Below are 21,237 nucleotides of genomic sequence, written 5' to 3' on the forward strand. Positions count from 1 at the left end.
TAATTGTATTGTGAAAATTAGCACAACGTCCAAATACACCACTTTTTCTTAATTTGAAAATCAATGAAATTATTATTTACATATATTTAATAAGGGGCATATTTTAGTTGTCACGCCCTGACCTTAGTATTCTTTGTTTTCTTTATTATTTTGGTTAGGTCAGGGTGTGACATGGGTGATATGTGTATTTTTGTCTCATTCTAGGGTGTTTGCACTGTCTAGGGGTTTTTGTAGATTTATGGAGTTGTTTTCATCTAGGTGTTTATGTTGGTCTATGGTTGCCTAGATTGGTTCTCAATTAGAGGCAGGTGAACCATATTTAGGCAGCCATCTTCTTTGGGTATTTCGTGGGTTATTGTCTATGTTATGTTGCACGTTTGCACATTGTTTATACAGCGGTCTCGTTCGTCTTAATCGTTTTGTTGTTTTTTGTTTAAGTGTTCTTCTTGTTCTTCATTCAATAAAGAAGAATGTATTCACATCACACGCTTTGGTCCCCACCATACGATAATCGTGACAGAATAACCCACCAACTATGGACCAACCAGCGTGGTAACGGACAGCAGCAGCAATCGGTCCTGAGGCGCTAGAGTCTCCCGTCGGTCCTGAGCCACTAGAGTCGTCCGTCTGTCCTGAGCCGCTAGAGTCGTCCGTCTGTCCTGAGCCGCTAGAGTCTCCCGTCAGTCCTGAGCCGCTAGAGTCTCCCGTCGGTCCTGAGCCGCTAGAGTCTCGCGTCTGTCCTGAGCCGCTAGAGTCTTCCGTCTGTCCTGAGCCGCTAGATTCTCAAATCTGTCCTGAGCCGCTAGAGTCTCCCGTCTGTCCTGAGCCGCTAGAGTCTCCCGTCTGTCAAATCAAATGTATTTATAAAGCCCTTTGTACATCAGCTGATATCTCAAAGTGCTGTACAGAAACCCAGCCTAAAACCCCAAACAGCAAGCAATGCAGGTGTAGAAGCACGGTGGCAAGGAAAAACTCCCTAGTAAGGCCAAAACCTAGGAAGAAACCTAGAGAGGAACCAGGCTATGTGGGGTGGCCAGTCCTCTTCTGGCTGTGCCGGGTGTAGATTATAACAGAACATGGCCAAGATGTTCAAATGTTCATAAATGACCAGCATGGTCCAATAATAATAAGGCAGAACAGTTGAAACTGGAGCAGCAGCACGGCCAGGTGGACTGGGGACAGCAAGGAGTCATCATGTCAGGTAGTCCTGAGGCATGGTCCTAGGGCTCAGGTCCTCTGAGAGAGAGAAAGAAAGAGAGAAAGAGAGAATTAGAGCTATAACAGATATAACAAACTGACCCTAGCCCCCCGACACATAAACTGCTGCAGCATAAATACTGGAGGCTGAGACAGGAGGGGTCAGGAGACACTGTGGCCCCATCCGAGGACACCCCCGGACAGGGACAAACAGGAAGGATATAACCCCACCCACTTTGCCAAAGCACAGCCCCCACACCACTAGAGGGATATCTTCAACCACCAACTTACCATCCTGAGACAAGGCAGAGTATTGCCCACAAAGATCTCTGCCACGGAGCTGCTAGAGTCTCCCGTCTGTCCTGAGCTGCTAGAGTCTCCCATCTGTCCTGAGCTGCTAGAGTCTCCCGTCTGTCCTGAGCTGCTAGAGCCGCCAGACTGTCCTGAGCCGTAAGAGCCGCCAGTCTGTACTGAGCCGTCAGTCAGCCGGGAGCTGCCAGAGCCGTCAGTCAGCCAGGAGCTGCCAGAGCCGTCAGCCAGCAAGGAGCTGCCATGTAGTTATGTGATGGGAGGTCAAAGTTACACAGTGTCACCAGGAGAGGGGAGCCCAGTAGCAGAGGAAGCAGTGGATAGCAGAAGGTCAGTTAGGACACAATAGCTACAGCAGTCAGGAGTGAGAGTAAACTTGCAGCAGGACAAGGTGATCATCTCAATAGTACAGTCAGTGAGAGAGAAGTATCCTACGGCTTCTGTCAAACTTTTGATTGATGACTCTGCATTTAGTCCCACCCCCTGACACATAATAACTCATTTTGCCCTCCCCTGTACTTGGTACGTCCCACTATTGCATAATTTCATACCCAGAATCCTCCACATTTTCTGATTCACCTGTGTATAAATATGAATATTAATTCAAGGGATCTCACACTTCTGCTCAGATATCTTAAGACGACGTACCTTGAATCATGTCTCAGGGAAAGCCTTCAACAATCATCCCAGGGACTATGAAGTGCAAGAGGATCCAGTGTTTCCTCAGTGGAGTGCACGGTCTTCAGCTGAAAGCGCGAGTGGCATCTCTCCAGGTCAATTGGACGGCAACTATTCATTGGACAACAGCCATTCATTGGAAGACAACAGCCATCCTTTGGAATGGAAAGTGTTCAACCGTCATCCCATGGACTATGAAGCACAAGAAGATCCAATGTTTCCTCAGTGGAGCGCTGGGCCTTCAGTTGAAATTGCAAGTAGCTCCTTACAGGATCAATTGGATGGCAACCATTTATTGGACAACAGCCATCCATTGGAAGACAAACATCTATGTGTTTGCCAGGAGGCGCTAGGATTTCCACCGGGTTGCAGCCTGGGAAGCCTTCAAGGGATAAAAAACATCCTACTTGCCGAGATGTAATTGTTGTTTGTCAAATTTTCATTCATCAATAAAATAATGATTTATCAAAAAGCTCTTGTTTGTCTCTTTTTTATACAGCTTTTGTTATACTCTAGTTATGTGATGGGAGGTCAAAGTTACACATAGTGTCACCAGGAGAGGGGAGGCCAGTAGCAGAGGAAGCAGTGGATAGCAGTATGTCAGTTAGGACAGAATAGCTACAGCAGTTAGGTGTGAGAGTAAACGTGAAGCAGGACAAGGTGATCATCTCAATAGTACAGTCAGTGAGAGAGAAGTATCCTACGGCTTCTGTCAAACTTTTGATTGATGACTCTGCATTTAGTCCCACCCCCTGACACATACTGACTCATTTTGCCCTCCCCTGTACTTGGTACGTTCCACTATTACATCATTTCATACCCAGAATCCTCCACATTTTCTGATTTACATGTGTATAAATATGGGTATTAATTCAAGGGATCTCACACTTCTGCTCAGATATCTTAAGACAACGTACCTTGAAACATGTCTCAGGGAAAGCCTTCAACAATCATTCCATGGACTATGAAGCGCAAGAGGATCCAGTGTTTCCTCAGTGGAGTGCAGGGTCTTCAGCTGAAAGCGCGAGTGGCTTCTCTCCAGGTCAATTGGACGGCAACCATTCATTGGACAACAGCCATCCATTGGACGACAGCCATCCATTGGAAGACAACAGCCATCCTTTGGAATGGAAAGCGTTCAACCGTCATCCCATGGACTATGAAGCACAAGAAGATCCAATGTTTCCTCAGTGGAGCGCTGGGCCTTCAGTTGAAATTGCAAGTAGCTCCTTACAGGATCAATTGGATGGCAACCATTTATTGGACAACAGCCATCCATTGGAAGACAAACATCTATGTGTTTGCCAGGAGGCGCTAGGATTTCCACCGGGTTGCAGCCTGGGAAGCCTTCAAGGGATAAAAAACACCCTACTTGCCGAGATGTAATTGTTGTTTGTCAAATTTTCATTCATCAATAAAATAATGATTTATCAAAAAGCTCGTTTGCCTCTTTTTTATACAGCTTTTGTTATACTCTAGTTATGTGATGGGAGGTCAAAGTTACACATAGTGTCACCAGGAGAGGGGAGGCCAGTAGCAGAGGAAGCAGTGGATAGCAAAAGGTCAGTTAGGACAGAATAGCTACAGCAGTCAGGAGTGAGAGTAAACGTGAAGCAGGACATGGTGACAATGTCAATAGTGAAGTTGTTGCAGCCATATCATGAAGTCACCGTCAAATGTATATTTCACTCTACACTGTGTATTTTTTTTTGTCTCAGGCCCTAACCACACATACACGTGCTGTAATTTAGTCTGTTTTTGTCAATTCATTTGTTGATGTATACATTTGTCACACCCTGACCATAGTTTGCTTTGTATGTTTCCATGTTTTGTTTGGTCAGGGTGTGATCTGAGTGGGCATTCTATGTTGTGTGTCTAGTTTGTCTGTTTCTGTTTTTGGCCTGATATGGTTCTCAATCAGAGGCAGGTGTTAGTCATTGTCTCTGATTGGGAACCATATTTAGGTAGCCTGTTTGGTGTTGGGTTTTGTGGGTGATTGTTCCTGTCTCTGTGTTTGCAGCAGATAGGGCTGTTTTGGTTTTGCACATTTCTTGTTTTGTTAGCCTATTCATGAATAGTTTCTTTATTAAAGAACCATGAATAATCACCACGCTGCGTTTTGGTCCGCCTCTCCTTCGACTCAAGAAAACCGTTACAACATTCACCTGGGAAAAACAATGTTTTTCTTTGGGCCTGTCGAAAACTGACTATAAGCTGGCATACTGGAAGGTGTGTACTCATGTTTTCGTATTTTTTATACTTTTTGAAAAAGACATTTCCAAGATAAGAAGAAACCTAGATAAATAAAATGATATACATAGATGTGACTTCTCTTCTTCTTGTATATTGTCAAAAAGCTCATCAATAACAAGCCTATATCTATATCTGGCTTTCAAAATGTAGGCCTACTCACCACAAGACGAATGATTCTGTCATTCTGCCAAAACTAAAGTCATTCATCCTTTAGTTTTGGCAGAATGACAGAATGACTCATAGTGGGGCGGGACTAATGACAGGGTCATCAATCATACGGACGTTGACAGAAGCCACAGGATACTTCTCTCTCTCTCTCACACTGCCATTTTTACGGTCTTGAGCCCTGTTATGAAATTATATAATGGTGGGACGGAAACCAAAACTAGAACACAATGATACATTTAATGTATTGAGTTCTCTTCCGTCAATATCTCACCTTGACACTGTTAACCACTTAGATGGAAAACATGTTAAATTAACACGTTTTCATAACATGGAGAAATTAGGATTTGACCTAATTCCAAATAAACAAGATATAAAATACTGTCCAACAGTTTACTGTCCATCAGTTTAAAACTGGATTAATATGTTTTCTGTTGTGCTTTATTGAATTAAATAATTGTATTGTGAAAATTAGCACAACGTCCAAATACACCACTTTTTCTTAATTTGAAAATCAATGAAATTATTATTTACATATATTTAATAAGGGGCATATTTTAGTTGTCACGCCCTGACCTTAGTATTCTTTGTTTTCTTTATTATTTTGGTTAGGTCAGGGTGTGACATGGGTGATATGTGTATTTTTGTCTCATTCTAGGGTGTTTGCACTGTCTAGGGGTTTTTGTAGATTTATGGAGTTGTTTTCATCTAGGTGTTTATGTTGGTCTATGGTTGCCTAGATTGGTTCTCAATTAGAGGCAGGTGAACCATATTTAGGCAGCCATCTTCTTTGGGTATTTCGTGGGTTATTGTCTATGTTATGTTGCACGTTTGCACATTGTTTATACAGCGGTCTCGTTCGTCTTAATCGTTTTGTTGTTTTTTGTTTAAGTGTTCTTCTTGTTCTTCATTCAATAAAGAAGAATGTATTCACATCACACGCTTTGGTCCCCACCATACGATAATCGTGACATTAGTAGACAAGATATCAAGGATTTTCCATGTGTTACCACATTATTGTGGACAATTGTGAATATTGTTCAGGTTGAAAAACATGTAACAAATTGTCACTATACTACACAAAATGTACTTTCATTTGAAATGTTGAAATTCTTATGCTATATTTAAAGGGGAAATCTGCAGTTCAAACAATAACAAAGCAGTCATTCATTCACAGATGTAGTAAATAGTTGAGGGATGGGGCTGGAGTAATGTAACCACTCTCAAATTCATATACAAAGCTATGGATGCAATGACTGATGATCCATGAGATCAAACTGTGAGTTTCAACCAAGTTTTGCCTTCAGAAACATTGCATACCCCTTGGTATTCATATCCCACATTTTTTTGTGTTACACACAGAATTTAAAATGTGTTAAATTGATTTGTTTTCTCACTCCTATACACATACACACAATACCCTACAAGAACAAGTAAAAACATGTTTTTTGGGGCATTTTTTAAAACTTTTTTTTATTTAAAATTAAATACTGAAATAATACATTCATGTACATATTCACACCCCTGAGTCAATAGATTTTAGAATCACATTTGGCAGTGATTACAACTATCAGACTTTCTGGGTAAGTCTCTAAGAGCTTTGCACACCTGGATTGTACAATATTTGCCCCTTATTCTTTTAATAATTCTTCCAAATCTGTCAAGTTGGTTGTTGACCCATAAAAAATGGGTTGAATACAGTATTTGTTAACAATTACTTTGTTTACAAAAATTGGAGTAAAACAAAGTTATGGTGGGTTCTGATGGGGTACAACAATTGAACTAAGCTCATGAGGCATTTATTAGTAATGTATTGGGTCTATGGAATTTCTTATAAGCTATATAAATAAATAAAGAGAGTCACACACTCTATATTAACTCCCAGTAATTTATTGGGTAAATTAGAATTTCTTATGCCACAATAACATATGAAATACCTTCCACACTAAAATGTATCTAATTACTTTTGCACTTATTTGCAGATTTTAAATAAGTAAAAAAATAGTACAAATAGTACAATATTGAAAATATATATACACACAGTATAAATATGGCCTGAAAAGGTCCACAAAAACACTTGTGTTTGTAAAGAATAATCACATATCGTATAAAAATACAAAAATAAAATAACAGTCAGATACAACAAATAAAGACAATGTTCACTATATTATGGAATATTGTAAATTTGCGTAAAAATCTCTATATACTTTACCACAAGCTATGAGATAAGGATAGCATAAACAAATACAATGTTCTGTAATTTTGCCCAGAAATCATAATCGAGGGTCTTGACAATCCCAGTAGTGCTATCATGATTAAAACAATATTCATAGTCAACAAAAGCATTCTTCACAGAATAGTGATTTTATTCCATTAGATTGATTAAATACACTTGTCAAGAATGGCATAGTACAGACAGAGAACCTAGTACCCATAAGGCAGTGTACTGTAGTCTGGGAAAAGCCTCCGCTTGTTATACACGATTCTAAATCGTTTTGGGGCAGAGCGGTTTTTTAAAGTGAATCTCCTCTTGTCCCTGACAATCTGGGTATTCTGTGTCAATATCTCATCTGAATTGTCCCTGTCTTTAAGAAAGTCATTAACCAATCCTATGAGAGACTCCAGATGTACTAAAGCTGCATTGGAATGATGTAACGTGATTCCCTTAACTTTCATGCATTTCTTTCCATTGTGTGTTTCGTATCCATATGTCTTTGGTCCACCCGATACAAACTCCACAATGTGATCACCTGGATCTAACTCGCTCGTCAAGCCCCCCAAGAACTCATTTAGCTCTGGCATCCAATCTCCAGGCCTACTCACAAATATGACACTGTCTGTGTCATGGTACAGTGTTCGTTTCTGCAGTTTTTCCATGAGGTCGTAGAGCTCCAGTCTAGCATAGGCAGTTGTGAAAGCGGCAATGAAAACATTAACAGGACCAGGAGAACTGTGGCGCTTCTCAGTGTACTTCCAATTCACCATGACAACATCATCATTCAAGAAAGAGATATTAGAAACATCTATCTCAGGAGAGAACACACAGTTCAGAAGTTCTTGCAAATCTTTCATCAAAGTTGTGTTCATTTGATTTGCTCTTTGGCCAAACTTTCCCCAAAGACTGTTCAGAAAAAGCTTAGCAATTTTTCTCATGGCCTTGTTGACGACAATTTTTTCACGGTTCAGCTTAATACCTTCCGTTTCCTCATATCTCTGAAGGTACACTTCTTTGCTAACTTCATCAGCTGCACTATGAGGCCACCCACTGGCCTCTTGTTTGTCTTTTAGAAAGGTCTTGACATACTCAGCGAAGAGAGATTCAGACTTTTTGGGGAAATGCCACACTTCAATCAGTTTGGCAACTTTGTACCCCTTTTCAATGGCTTTAGCCATTTCAACAGTACACCATACTCCAGTTAGAGCCCTTTCCTCATCTGAGTGAGTACACTCAGTCTCTTGATTCTCTGACTCAGAGCAGATTCTGCAGAGTGGAAACATGAGCTTGCCAGCAGCACGATATGGTAGCACAGGGAGATACAGACCCTTTGGGGGGTATACTTTGGCTTTGACAAAACCAAAGTATTTGTCTAGTGGCTCAAAGTCACGTGCAATTATGTTAGGGTGTCCGATGGGGTAAGCCTTTGCCTTATTTACAAAGGGATAAAGTGACGTGAAATCATAGTATTGGATTGTCTCCCCTGGTTGTACTTTGTAATGCAGGTGAAGTGCGTTCGTCCTACCCCCAAAAAAGGCATCTCTGGGTTCCATGGGCTCAGGCATTTCAAATGTTTTCAAGTATGTCTGGACCTCTGGATCTGTCTTTTTGAGAACATTCCACTCATGCTCCCACATAACCTTCACATTCAAATTGTGGTCCTTTTGCAACGAGCTGATTTTGTCCTGGAAATGCTGATGCATGACACCAAAGGTCATTTTGGTCTGCTTACAAAAAGCATCATAGTCATAACAGTCTGGGCAACCATGAAAATAGCAGCCAGCGTACTCATAGGCTATGGTACCATCATCATCCTCTGAGAAACCATCCAATGAGTACTTGCCCATCCGTTTTTCTCCATCGTTCAGAGCATGCTTTATGGATCGTTTTTCCTTGTGAGACAAATATTCCAACCATTGAATAGATGGAGTAGAAAAACTCTTCTGACTTTGGATGTAATTGTCTAATGGAGGAATGGCAATGGTTTTTTCGGGTAAGAATTTTGTGCGGTAGATTTTCATGCACAGGGATGCAAGAGTCACACATTGCAGTGGGTCAACCTTTGTAGTGCTAAGGACCTCTTCCCTAAACCGTAAGCATGCTTTCCGCAGAATGATCACATCATTCTTACAATATTCTGCCATCTCCTTCTTGAAGTCAAACTCAGAGTTTGATTCAGATTTTGATTTGTGCCACTGCAGAAAGTTTTCCCTCTCTTTCTTCATCATGGTTCTGTCACCATATAATTCAGGGGAGGGGTACTTGCCAATGTAATTCTGGTTTTGCTGTGTGTTAAACCAATGTGGAAAATATCCCTTCTTGTCATTTTCAAAGCCCATTGCCTCTGGCATGTCACTCAGCTTCATTGATAAAAAACTGAGACTATCAATGTATCTTTGTCCAAAGTCTTTGTCAATAATGCATAAAAGCTTGCTGCCTTGTGCTGTGATTTTTGGTGTAATCATGTTGTCAACTAGATAGTTCATCAAAAAATACCCATCATATCCCTTTGAGTTGTGGGCTATGAATGTATAGTCCTTGTACTTGTTTGTTCTGTATTTTTTGTAAAAGGCTTTAACACAGTGCTCTCCCTCTGCAGTCCAGGTTTCTCCATGGAAATCCATACAGCACACAAAGTTGGGAACGTGCTCATCTGTGTCTTGTCTTGTCTCAAAGTCATAGAAGATGTACTTCTCACTAGGCTCCTCGGGTTCAAGTTTTTGAATGAAACACTGATGGCCTTCTGCTTCCATTTTTGCAGCTTTACAGCAGTGGCATCGATTAGCTCCACATTTGTGCTCCTTCGGATTGGCCACATTAATAGTGTAACATCTGTTACACTGGGAACAGTATTTGGTTACATCACACGTGGAAAACATTTTACCAGAGGCTTCATTCAAATGACGGACTTTGTGCTGTGTATGGCAGAATTTAGATCGACAGAAACGCAAACATTCTGTACACCGGATGGTCTGCTTTGGCTGATCTGGGCACTTAGCATGATGACAGACATTGCAGCAATTCTCACACTTGTGGTCATTCTTTTTGCTATAGCCAGAATAGCAAAAGTTGCAAAAATAGCTAACTCCCAGAAACCCCTTAGGGTTTTTGATACCATAGTAATGGTCATCGTGCAGGTAAAGAAACACTGTTTTGGCATGAGTTTTCTTAAAATGTGTTTTAAAGTGTTTTATATCTGACCGTTCACGATAAAATACCACTATTTTAACACCCAGTTCCTTCTCAAATTTGTTGATGTCTGATAAAGAAACCTTAGTGAGCTCAGATAACCCAACTGAAGTCTGCAGATCTCTGCCTTTCTGCTCAGCGTCACTCGTAGTCAATCCTGGGTCTAAAAGCATAACTACACAAGTGGCAAAGCAAAGGTTGTTGTCTTTGTTAGTGAGTACAATGAGGTGCATACGCTTCTTCTTAATTAGCTCACTATCCAAGATAGCTGTCACCTTTCTACGTGGACCACCACCACCCTCGAGATTGTGCACGATTTGAACAACAAGCTCTAGGGTGTCATCAGTCAATATTTCTTGGTTACTCTGGACCACCTGCTCGATTAACGAAAGAAATGTGTCAGGTTCCACTTCTCCATTTGGCAAACGGGCTGAGACTGGGAACACAAAGTCACCCTCCAACTGTAACAGTCTTACATCATTAGCACTGGCCAGTTCTGTCATTTTCTTTGAAAGTCCATCTATTGCCTCTAAAATCATAGCATAGAAGACGGCATAGTCGTTCACATCATCCCGACTCATGTCCAGCCGCTGTCTAATTTCAGTTGTGTTGAACTTTGATCGATGAATCACTCTTATGGATCTGTCTATGCCATCGTCACCTTGCTGAAGTCTCTCTAAATACGCATTCAACGCACCAAGAGGATCCGTTTGCTGAGTATCATTAGTGGATGAATGGGCATCATTTTCACCTGCTGTAAAAGGCAGTGAAGGCAGGTTCTGAGACTGCCCATTATCTGTGTTGTCAATTTGGGGGAGGTCTGGGGGAACAAAACCAGGGGATCTGGCATTCAGTTCATGAGCTATATTGGCAGGGTTTGAGTCCATTGAATTAGAAACTGGTGACCTTTTGGGGGCTCTGTCCAATGGCTCATCACTCTGTCTTTTCTGAGCCATTTCAGTTTAAGATAAATGTAACTAATGTCTTTGAGATGTAATGAATAACCAGGGGAAATTGTTCCAGTGTGTTGTTTTCGTGTCACTCTTTTTTTGGCTGAAATACACTTTCACAGGGGTGCACCTGGCATCTTTCAAATTACGGAAGGGGATGAGACATTTGACCAATAGACTTGGCTGAGACTTGCGGAGAGATGGGGGTGGAGCTAGAAAAGAGACTCCACCCTGGTTCCCCCACTAGCTTTAGTATCAAATCTCATACCTCTATCTCCAGAACCTAATCAAGGAGGAATCTTGTTTCTGTGTTGCCGAGAATATATAAACTAAACAATCAGTTCACAACTTTGTAAATTAAATGATGCATGTTTAACATACTAATTAGTCCAATGGATAATTTGTCTTTTCATACAGGTGATATTAGCAACTGCTCAAGGCTCTTGTATTATTGTCTTAGCCAATTTAAAACATGTATAGAGTACATATCCAAGATGAATTTGAGCCAACTTCTGCAGTGCTGCACATCTTCTGGCTTCTTGTAGGTTCTCCCTCTTGATGTTTCTTATAAGGATCTGGTCTCAGCTATGATATCTAGAATATAAAATACAAACTTGTGATGAGTTTTATTATGCAACTTGATTTTAGAACATAACATTGTCATTTTAGTACAGTAATCTTGCAATGAAAAGTTATATGAAAGGACAAGCTCTTCTCCTAATTCTTCCGTAGTGATGGGAATCCTACAATTCCTATGACAGGGTAAGAGATTGTTATTTAGAACAATACATTTAAAACAGAAGTTACCCAACAACATTCAAACTCTAATTTTACACCTGGAATTTGTGAAAACACCTACAGCAGTATGCCATTCATTTCTAATCTACAATTCCATCCCGAGCACCAAGGGGGGATTCCCGAACCGAGATAAACGGACGTAAATGGAAAGGAATTCAATTTTTATGTGCTGTTCACTCTACATGTATTCCGATCTTGAACTTAAGAATGAGAATAACATGCTGTTCAACTGCTATTCGTTTGGGGTGAAGATCATAGAACTGAAGGTGTGGCGGAGATGTGTCTACAGATACGCCATATTCTGACCTTGATATAATTCCCTCAGAATTCCACCACCTTTACAGGCGATGAAACGATCAATAAGGTTGAGCAACCTGTTAGTTCCAAGTGGAACGACATCTACTTTTTTTAAATTTTTTTTTTTAAAGATGACATGTGCAAATGACAGTACAGCGCCAAACATACCAAGTTGACTTATGATTCCTAGAAAGTTTTAATTGTTATACCCAGACTTTTCACTGTATTTTTTTTAAATACAATTTGTATCGTGTTAAATATTAGCCAGTAACAATAGCCACCGTTAGTTTTACCCACATACATTTATAACTTTCTCTTTACGGTTAGTTTTCTTACATTTTGCATCATTCCATTCCATTGTTAGTTTACCTTTATTTCCTCTATCACGTTCATGTGGTTGTTCCTCAGGATCGCAAGCAATAGTGGATCATATCAGGCTAACGTATTACAAGTTGTCCCAATAATTTAGGACATGTAGCCTATTTGAATCATTATGGAACGCAGACCATACACAGTGCACGGTTCACAACGACTGCACTGTTGTTTTCACAGTCTACGATTAGTGAGGATTGTTCGGGTAGATTTGTAGGACTACTGTTCATCCTCTATTGTACTCTTTTCATGGATTGAACAATTTATTAATCAGACCACTGGATTTTTGGTTCACCAATATGTTTTGTTCGTAAAACCTCTCCAAACCTGTTTTGTTTTTATTATTCATAAATACTTTCCTAACCCTAAATAATATATATATATTTTTAAATCTACCAATTGGTGCTGAAAATGAGACGAATATGTACGTATTTACTTGGCTTTCTTTCAATGATCCCTAATATTCTGAACCGGTCTCTCCATATATTCAAATGAGTCTGACGAGATAATTCAAGTTAAAAAGGTACACCAAATTTAAGTGGATGGCTTTTGATAAATGTACTGAAAAAGTTCAATGAAAGGCGTACAAGTCTGGATCGGGCCCCAAAAGCATAGAATAGAATGCAGCTTTATTGTCCATGTGTATTTGGACAGTGAAGCTAAAGTTTTAATTTATTATATTATAAAAACAAATGAAAATTATATTATTTTATATTATTTCAAATGCTTAGAGAAAGAGATTTTGTTCAACAAGTAATACTTTTTTCTCTCAAAAAGGGTAAAAAATGATTGACACCTCTAAAGATTCTTATAAATAAAGTAGTCAAAAGTGTAGTATTTGGTCCTAGCACGCAATGATGACATCAAGCTAGTGACTACTGAAACTTGTCGGATGCATTTGCAGTTTGTTTTGGTTTTGTTTCTGATTATTTTGTGCCCAATAGAAATGAATGGTAAATAATGTACGGTGTAATTTTGTAGTCACTTTTATTGTAAATAGTAATAGGATAGCCTATAATGTATCCTATTATTATTTACAATAAAAGTGACTACAAAATTAGTCAAAAGTTTGGACACACCGAGTCATTCCAGGATTTCTTCATTTTTGTTCTATTTTCTACATTGTAAAATAATAGTGAAGACATCAAAACTATGAAATAAAACATATGGAATCATGTAGTAACTAAAAAAAAGTGTTCAACAAATCAAAATATATTTTATTATTTGAGATTCTTTAAGGTAGCCCCCCTGCCTTGATGACAGCTTTGTACACTCTTGGCATTCTCTCAACCAGCTTCATGGGGTAGTCACCTGGAATGCATTTCAATTAACGGGTGTGCCTTGTTAAAAGTGATTTTGTGGAATTTCTATCCTTCTTAATGCGTTTGAGCCAATCAGTTGTGTTGTGACAAGGTAGGGGTGGCATACAGAAGATAGCCCTATATAGATAGATAGACCAAGTCCATATTATGGCAAGAGAAACGACAGTCCATCAATACTTTAAGACATGAAGTTTGACACTAACTTTCTCATTCATCATTATTCGCAATTCATTCAGCATTCTCCTTAATCATTTACAATAATCGTGACTCCAAAATAACATAATACATTATTCACCATTAATTTCAATTGGGCACAAAATAATCAGAAACACAACCAAAACATAATCTCTTTCTCTGAGCAATTGTATTAGGATAAAATAATATATTTTCAAATTTTTTTGGAGCATAGAATATAGCTTAGTATTTGAATGATTTATTTTATCTTTATCAAGGGTGTAATAATTTTGGATGCTGCCATTTTTAGAAATAATCATTCATTAATCATGAATAATGATTACCTTGGTTCCTAATGATGACCTTAGTTCCTTTTTTTATGTCTCTATTTTTAGGTTGGTCAGGGCGTGAGTTGGGGTGAGCATTCTGTTTTGTTCTATGTTTGTATTTCTATGTGTTTGGCCTGGTATGGTTCCCAATCAGAGGCAGCTACCCACAACAGAGACAGAAAACAACTACCCACAACTCAAGGGCAAAAACAGGCTGCCTAAGTATGGTCAATCGTTGTCTCTGATTGAGAACCATACTTAGGCAGCCTGTTTTTGCCCTTGAGTTGTGGGTAGTTGTTTTCTGTCTCTGTACCAGACAGGACGGTTTCGTTTGTGCTGTGTTGCTATTTTTGTTCTAGTGTTCAGTGTAATTAAAAGATCATGAACATGTACCACGCTGCACCTTGGTCCTCTCCTTCTTCCACCTACGACGATCGTTACAGGTGTGAAAGTTACAGTCACAAAGACCATGCCTCTGGCAAAATTCTAACCTCTCCTGTTTTTGGTAATGGGACAAGGTTCACAGTGGAAAGGAAGCTAGGAAAGAAGCAAAGGGAGCTAGGAAAGGAGGACAGGAAAGGAGTTTGGAAAGGAGGGGGAACAGGATTTAGGATTATGCAAAGGCAGTTGACATTGGCCAGTAGACGGTGATAGTATTGGTTTCAGTGAGGGTCTGCAGATAACCAAGAACCCAATGGTTACCTCCCTGACCAAGGCCCTTCTCCCCCGATTGCTTAGTTTGGCCGGGTGACCAGCTCAAGGAAGAGTCTTGGTGGTTCCAAACTTCTTTCATTTAAGAGTGATGGAGGCCACTGTGTTCTTGGGGACCTTCAATGCTGCAGACATTTTTTGTACCCTTCCCCAGGTCCGTACCTCGACTCAACCTTGTTTCAGAGCTCTATGAACAATTCCTTCGACCTCATTGCTTGGTATTTGCTCTGACATGCACTGTCAACTGTTGGACCTTATATAGACAGGTGTGTTTCTTTCCAAATCGTGTCCAATCAATTGAATTTAACACAGGTGGACTCCAATCAAGCTATAGAAACAGCTCAAGGATGATCAATGGAAACAGGATGCATCTGAGCTCAATTTTGAGTCTCATAGCAAAGGGTCTGAATACTTATGTAAATAAGCTATTTCTATTTTTTTTGCTTTGTCATTATGGGGTATTGTGTGTAGATTGCTGAGGATTGTTATTTATTTAATCAATTTTATAATAAGCCGGTAACGTAACAAATGTGAAAAAAAAGTCAAGGGATCTGAATACTTTCTGAAGGCACTGCGGCATTGTGTTGTGTGACAAAACTGCACATTTTAGAGTGGCCTTTTATTGTCCTCAGCACAGCTTCTTGATACTGTATGCCACACCTTTCATGTGGATTGATGATCTTGGCAAAAGAGAAATGCTCACTAAGAGGGATGTAAACAAATTTGTGCAAAACAATTTGAGAAATAACTTTCCATACACACAAAACTCTTTCTGGGGTCTGTTATTCCAGCTCATGAAACATGGAACAAACACTTTACATGTTGTGTTTATATTTTTTCTTCAGTGTAAACATGTTCAGTGTAAACACCAAGTTACACTGAATTTAGACATCAAATTATTAACGGAATCCTCAAATGTATGACATACTGAAAGGGTGTCCATTTCCCACCCATAGTTGCACCCCTGCCCAGTCATGTGAAATCCATAGATTAGGGCCTAATTAATTAATTTATATTGACTGATTTCGGTAACTGTAACACAGTAAACAATTTTGCATGTTGCGTTTATATTTTTGTTCAGTGTAAATGAAGGGAAAGTATATTGTGAGCAAAATGATTCATCATATCACTTTAGTTAATGATCTGAGAATCTGTGGCCTCCATAAAAAAAATAATCTTAATTGACCTAAAATTCAGTGGTTATCGTCATTGGCGTTACTACTCCTACTGGTGGCACAATGTTATCATAATGCCGGCCCGGGTGGGCTATCTGGCCTTACTAGACTGGCATTGGTGGGCTATCTGGCCTTACTAGACTGGCATTGGTGGGCTAGCTTGAATTGCATTTCCACTGCCTCCAGAATTTAGAAATTATGCTAGTCGTGTTGCTAGCTAGCCAATGTGACTGTGCAGCTAGCTTCACTAATGTAGGCTGGCTAGCTATCTAGAATTTGTAGAAAGTCATGTCTACAACTAGCTAGATACCTAGCTAGCACCCTTATCACACTAACTAACATTACCTCATACTGCTGCCAGTGCCAGCTAGACACATTTTTGGCTTGCTAGCTAGTTAAATGGTTAGCGTTGTTCCTACCATGTTTGCCAGGGCATTGGCTACTAGCTAGCTTGCAAATAGAACCAGACGAAAGGTTTGATAGATGTATCTAGCTAGCTTTCAAGAAAATCTAGCTAGCTAAAATCCCTGCTAGCTCACATGTGCTAGCTAGCTCATTTCAACTCTGATTTGAAAGCTAATGTTAGCTGGCTAGCATCCGAGGGCTGACTGTTCTCAAAAATGTATCCAGCTATGGTGGTAATTCGTGTCATGTCTGACTACTGCTTGTCCATGTGCTAGCTAACAGCAATAACACCCAGACTAACTAAACATGTCAGCATCCAGCAGTGATCAGCTGGTGGTTGCATAGTAACGGCATCACCTGCATGGATTCTAATCGGGCTAGCACCAGATCTCCCCCGAACTAGCTTGAATTTCAGAATTCCATTCGAACCAGCTCGAGTTTGGCCCTAATTCAACGGAAACAGGGTTTAAAATGGCATATTAGTTGATTTGGAATGGGAAGATGTACCCAAATATATTTTTAAAGAAATCTAGAAAAATGTAATATTTATTTTCCTCAAAATGCCATACCCAAATGGCAAAGATGCATAAAGATGCCGGAATCCACATATGACGTCATTGTTTTTACCATTATCCACTTAAATGTTTAAATACAGTACATACACGACATGGTTCAATGTGCCAAACGAATCAGCACAACCTTTTTCAGATGGCTGGTGTCTTGGAGCTAGAATTGGGATCATGTATACAGTGCTAATGATGATCCAAAATTGAGTAATGGAGAGCCATATTTAATACTTCAAGCAAGGCATTTGTGATAAGTATATTGGGGGCTCCATCTTTATGCACAAACACTATTCAATAATTGTATTTATTTATATTTAACTAGGCAATTCAGTTAAGAACAAATTCTTATTTACAATGACAGCCTACCAGTGAACTGAACTGCCTTGCTCATGGGAAGAATGACAGATTTTTACCTTGTCAGCTCAGGATTCGATCCAGCAACCTTTCGGCCTTATTTAGATATTTGTCTGCTTGTAATTCAGGATACTTGTCTGGCTATTTGTCAATCACAATTAGAAGACTATAAAGCACTACTCACAAGAATACATGGTATTAATCGATAGAATGAAGGCATAAATAATGTAGTTGGCATCTGTTGTGATTTTACTGTCAATTCTGCTCTTCTCGTGGAGCGAGGTTTATAGCCTTCCAGGGATTTTTCTAATGACATCAGTTTAACTGTTTCTAAGGAAATTAAAGGCAAATGGGTCAATTGCAAAAATAAATATTGGAAGATAGCCCGCGGTCAGTACCCGCCCGTTCGTAAATGCGCTAGAGAGATGAGGAAAAATTATATTTTTCCACTCCTATTTCTTTGGCAAAATGTACATTTGGTGTTTAATTTTATGCAATAAATACTTAATCATTCACAAATGAATGTTATATCAGGCTACATGTTATAGTCCGACCATCAGTGTGAAGACTTCAATAAGCTAATAATACTATTCCATATCTAAAGGTCAAAGGTGAGGTAGACCAGGGGGTTGCTGCCGTAGCTGGTGACATCAGGAAATTACCGGCAGATAGAGATCAATTTTCCCTTCGAATTTGACAGCAAATATTTTGAAGATCTGTTTAACTCTCATACATTTTGTGTACATCTGAATAATACATTTGGATCCAACCCTAAAACACCTTACTACATACCTTAAACACGGTCTCTTCTGTGTATAAATGATCTGGTAAGTCCCAGTCGGCTTTGTCAGTGAAAGCCACTTCTAGATTGCCCCAGGTTCTCAGATGCTGAACTCTTTAGCTGGTAGGTCTGTATAATGTGATGAAATACATGATACATGATTTATGGCATTCACACACCGGTAAACTCTGCAGTAGATATTACAGACATTACATAACTTAACACTGGAGTCAACAGTGCCTTTTGGTAGTGAAGCAGCTAACCCACGAACAGATCTCTTACAAGTATTTCAATGATTATCAATGCAAACAATGTTACAAAAAGCTCTTGAAACAAACAGAACATAAAAGTAAAAATGCACTTACAGAGGGATTTACACACACATGAAGGGAGAGGAGAGGCATAAGCAGCTTCACTGAAGATAGTCTGCTGAAAAAGTTAGGCAATCTTATATATGTGACAAAGGAAATGGATAGTCCAATCACAGGCTTACACGATAGTATGGTGTAGACATGCTTAGCCTGTGCAAAATACCGTGGGTGTGACACATCTATTAGAAAGCACTGTCTCCTAGTTACAGTATGTAGCAATCTCTCTCTCTCTCTCTCTCTCTCTCTCTCTCTCTCTCTCTCTCTCTCTCTCTCTCTCTCTCTCACATACATAGATAATAAACAAAAGTTAAATTAACAATTAAAAAGTTGCAAAAGTATAAAGACATTTCAAATGTCATGTTATGTATATATACACAGTGTTGTAATGATGTGCAAATAGTTAAAGTGGGAGGCAGTTAGCCTAGTAGTTAGAGTGTTAGCCTAGTGGTTAGAGTGGTAGCCTAGTGGTTAGAGTGGTAGCCTAGTGGTTAGAGTGTTGGACTAAAAATCAAAAGGTTGCAAGATTGAATCACAGAGCTGACAAGGTAAAAATCTGTTGTTCTGCCCCTGAACAAGGCAGTTAACCCACTCTTCCTAGGCTGTCATTGAAAATAAGAATTTGTTCTCAGTAGTGAAGCAGCTATCCCACAAACGGATAGAGATCAATTTTCCCTTCGAATTTGACAGCAAATATTTTGAAGATCTGTTTAACTCTCATAACATTTCTGTACATCTGAGTAATATATTTGGATCCAACCCTAAACCTTACTACATACCTTAAACACGGTCTCTTCTGTGTATAAATGATCTGGTAAGTCCCAGTCGGCTTTGTCAGTGAAAGCCACTTCTAGATTGCTCCAGGTTCTCAGTTGCTGAACTCTTTAGCTGGTAGGTCTGTATAATGTGATGAAAATAAGAAACATTATATGATTTATGGCATTCACACACCGGTAAACTCTGCAGTAGATATTACAGACATTACATAACTTAACACTGGAGTCAACAGTGCCTTTTGGTAGTGAAGCAGCTAACCCACAAACAGATCTCTTACAAGTATTTCAATGATTATCAATGCAAACAATGTTACAAAAAGCTCTTGAAACAAACAGAACATAAAAGTAAAAATGCACTTACAGAGGGATTTACACACACATGAAGGGAGAGGAGAGGCATAAGCAGCTTCACTGAAGATAGTCTGCTGAAAAAGTTAGGCAATCTTATATATGTGACAAAGGAAATGGATAGTCCAATCACAGGCTTACACGATAGTATGGTGTAGACATGCTTAGCCTGTGCAAAATACCGTGGGTGTGACACATCTATTAGAAAGCACTGTCTCCTAGTTACAGTATGTAGCAATCTCTCTCTCTCTCTCTCTCTCTCTCTGGAAACATTGCCAAAGCAAGAAAAATAGATAATATACAAAAGTTTTCATTTTATTAGCTAAACAAAACTTGTTTAAACAGTGAACAGTGAAATTTAGATCCTCGGTTAGGTGGTTAACAGATTTTTGTACTCCAACGTCCCTGGGTAGGTGGAGGGAGTCTAGAGGAGTATCTCAGTTTCAAGATCTCAGCTTTGAGAGAAGCCTTGTCAGTAACAGGCAGGAACCAACATTAATAAGTATATAAGGACTGAGAGGGAAAGCCCTTTACAGAGTTTTATTCAAGTTTGAATTGATTTTGTGAACATCTCCGGCCGTGATAATAAAGATTGATTAATTTACATTGAGTTTGAGTCCTTAGAGGTGAATTTACACGGCAACTTCATGTTACTTTGATAAGTTTCAGCCACATGTTCTACTGAATGACTGTTAGTATTCTTTAATAAATCCTCTTAAGGATCTTTACATATCGGTGTCCCACCCATGGGACGGTTGAGCTATTGTGTGCTAATGCGATTAGCATGAGATTTTAAGTAACAAGAACATTTCCCAGAACATAGACATATCTGATATGGACAGAAAGCTTAAATTCTTGTTAATCAAACTGCACTGTCCAATTTACAGTAGCTATTACAGTGAAATAATACCATGCTATTGTTTGAGGAGAGTGCACAATTATGAACTTGAAAAGTTATTAATAAACCAAATAGGCACATTTGGGCAGTCTTGATACAACATTTTGAACAGAAATGCAATGGTTATTTGGATCAGTCTAAAACTTTACACATACACTGCTGCCATCTAGCGGCCAAAATCTAAATTGCGCCCGGGCTGGAATAATACATTATGGCATAATACATTTGACGGTACGATAATAATAATACATTTGATGGTACGATGGACGGGGCCATGTACCGTCAAATCTTGGGTGAGAACCTCCTTCCCTCAGCCAGGGCATTGAAAATGGGTCGTGGATGGGTATTCCAGCATGACAATGACCCAAAACACATGGCCAAGGCAACAAAGGAGTGGCTCAAGATGAAGCACATTAAGTTCCTGGAGGGGCCTACCCAGTCTCCAGAGCTTAATCCCATAGAACATCTGTAGAGTGAGCTGAAGGTTCGAGTTGCCAAACGTCAGCCTCGAAACCTTAATGACTTGGAGTAGATCTGCAAAGAGGAGTGGGACAAAATCCCTCCTGAGATGTGTGCGAACCTGGTGGCCAACTACAAGAAACGTCTA

At 39.6% G+C, this 21,237-nt stretch overlaps 1 protein-coding gene across 3 annotated transcripts; it reads right to left on the bottom strand.

The window, feature by feature from the left end:
* Window positions 1-6,476: 6,476 nt before the first annotated feature.
* LOC110510214 (uncharacterized) lies at window positions 6,477-19,923 on the bottom strand. 3 transcript variants are annotated; one of them, XR_016493198.1, is made up of 5 exons: window positions 19,746-19,923; window positions 19,388-19,505; window positions 18,606-18,666; window positions 18,252-18,369; window positions 6,477-11,550 (listed from the first exon to the last, which is right to left on the bottom strand). XR_016493198.1 is itself a non-coding variant. In XM_036967498.2 (5 exons), exon 5 carries the CDS (start codon window positions 10,960-10,962, stop codon window positions 7,027-7,029), a length of 3,936 nt encoding a protein of 1,311 aa, XP_036823393.1. In that variant the 5' UTR covers window positions 10,963-11,550; window positions 18,252-18,369; window positions 18,606-18,669; window positions 19,388-19,505; window positions 19,746-19,845; the 3' UTR covers window positions 6,477-7,026. The 3 variants fall into 3 exon arrangements, 2 of the variants coding, with proteins under 2 accessions (XP_036823393.1, XP_036823394.1); XM_036967498.2 differs by having other exon boundaries at window positions 18,606-18,669; window positions 19,746-19,845; XM_036967499.2 differs by lacking the exon at window positions 18,606-18,666 and having other exon boundaries at window positions 19,746-19,845.
* Window positions 19,924-21,237: the final 1,314 nt, after the last annotated feature.

Source organism: Oncorhynchus mykiss, chromosome 29 (genome assembly GCF_057628025.1).
Source record: "Oncorhynchus mykiss isolate SJ-2025 chromosome 29, ASM5762802v1, whole genome shotgun sequence".
Classification (NCBI taxonomy): Eukaryota; Metazoa; Chordata; class Actinopteri; order Salmoniformes; family Salmonidae; genus Oncorhynchus; species Oncorhynchus mykiss.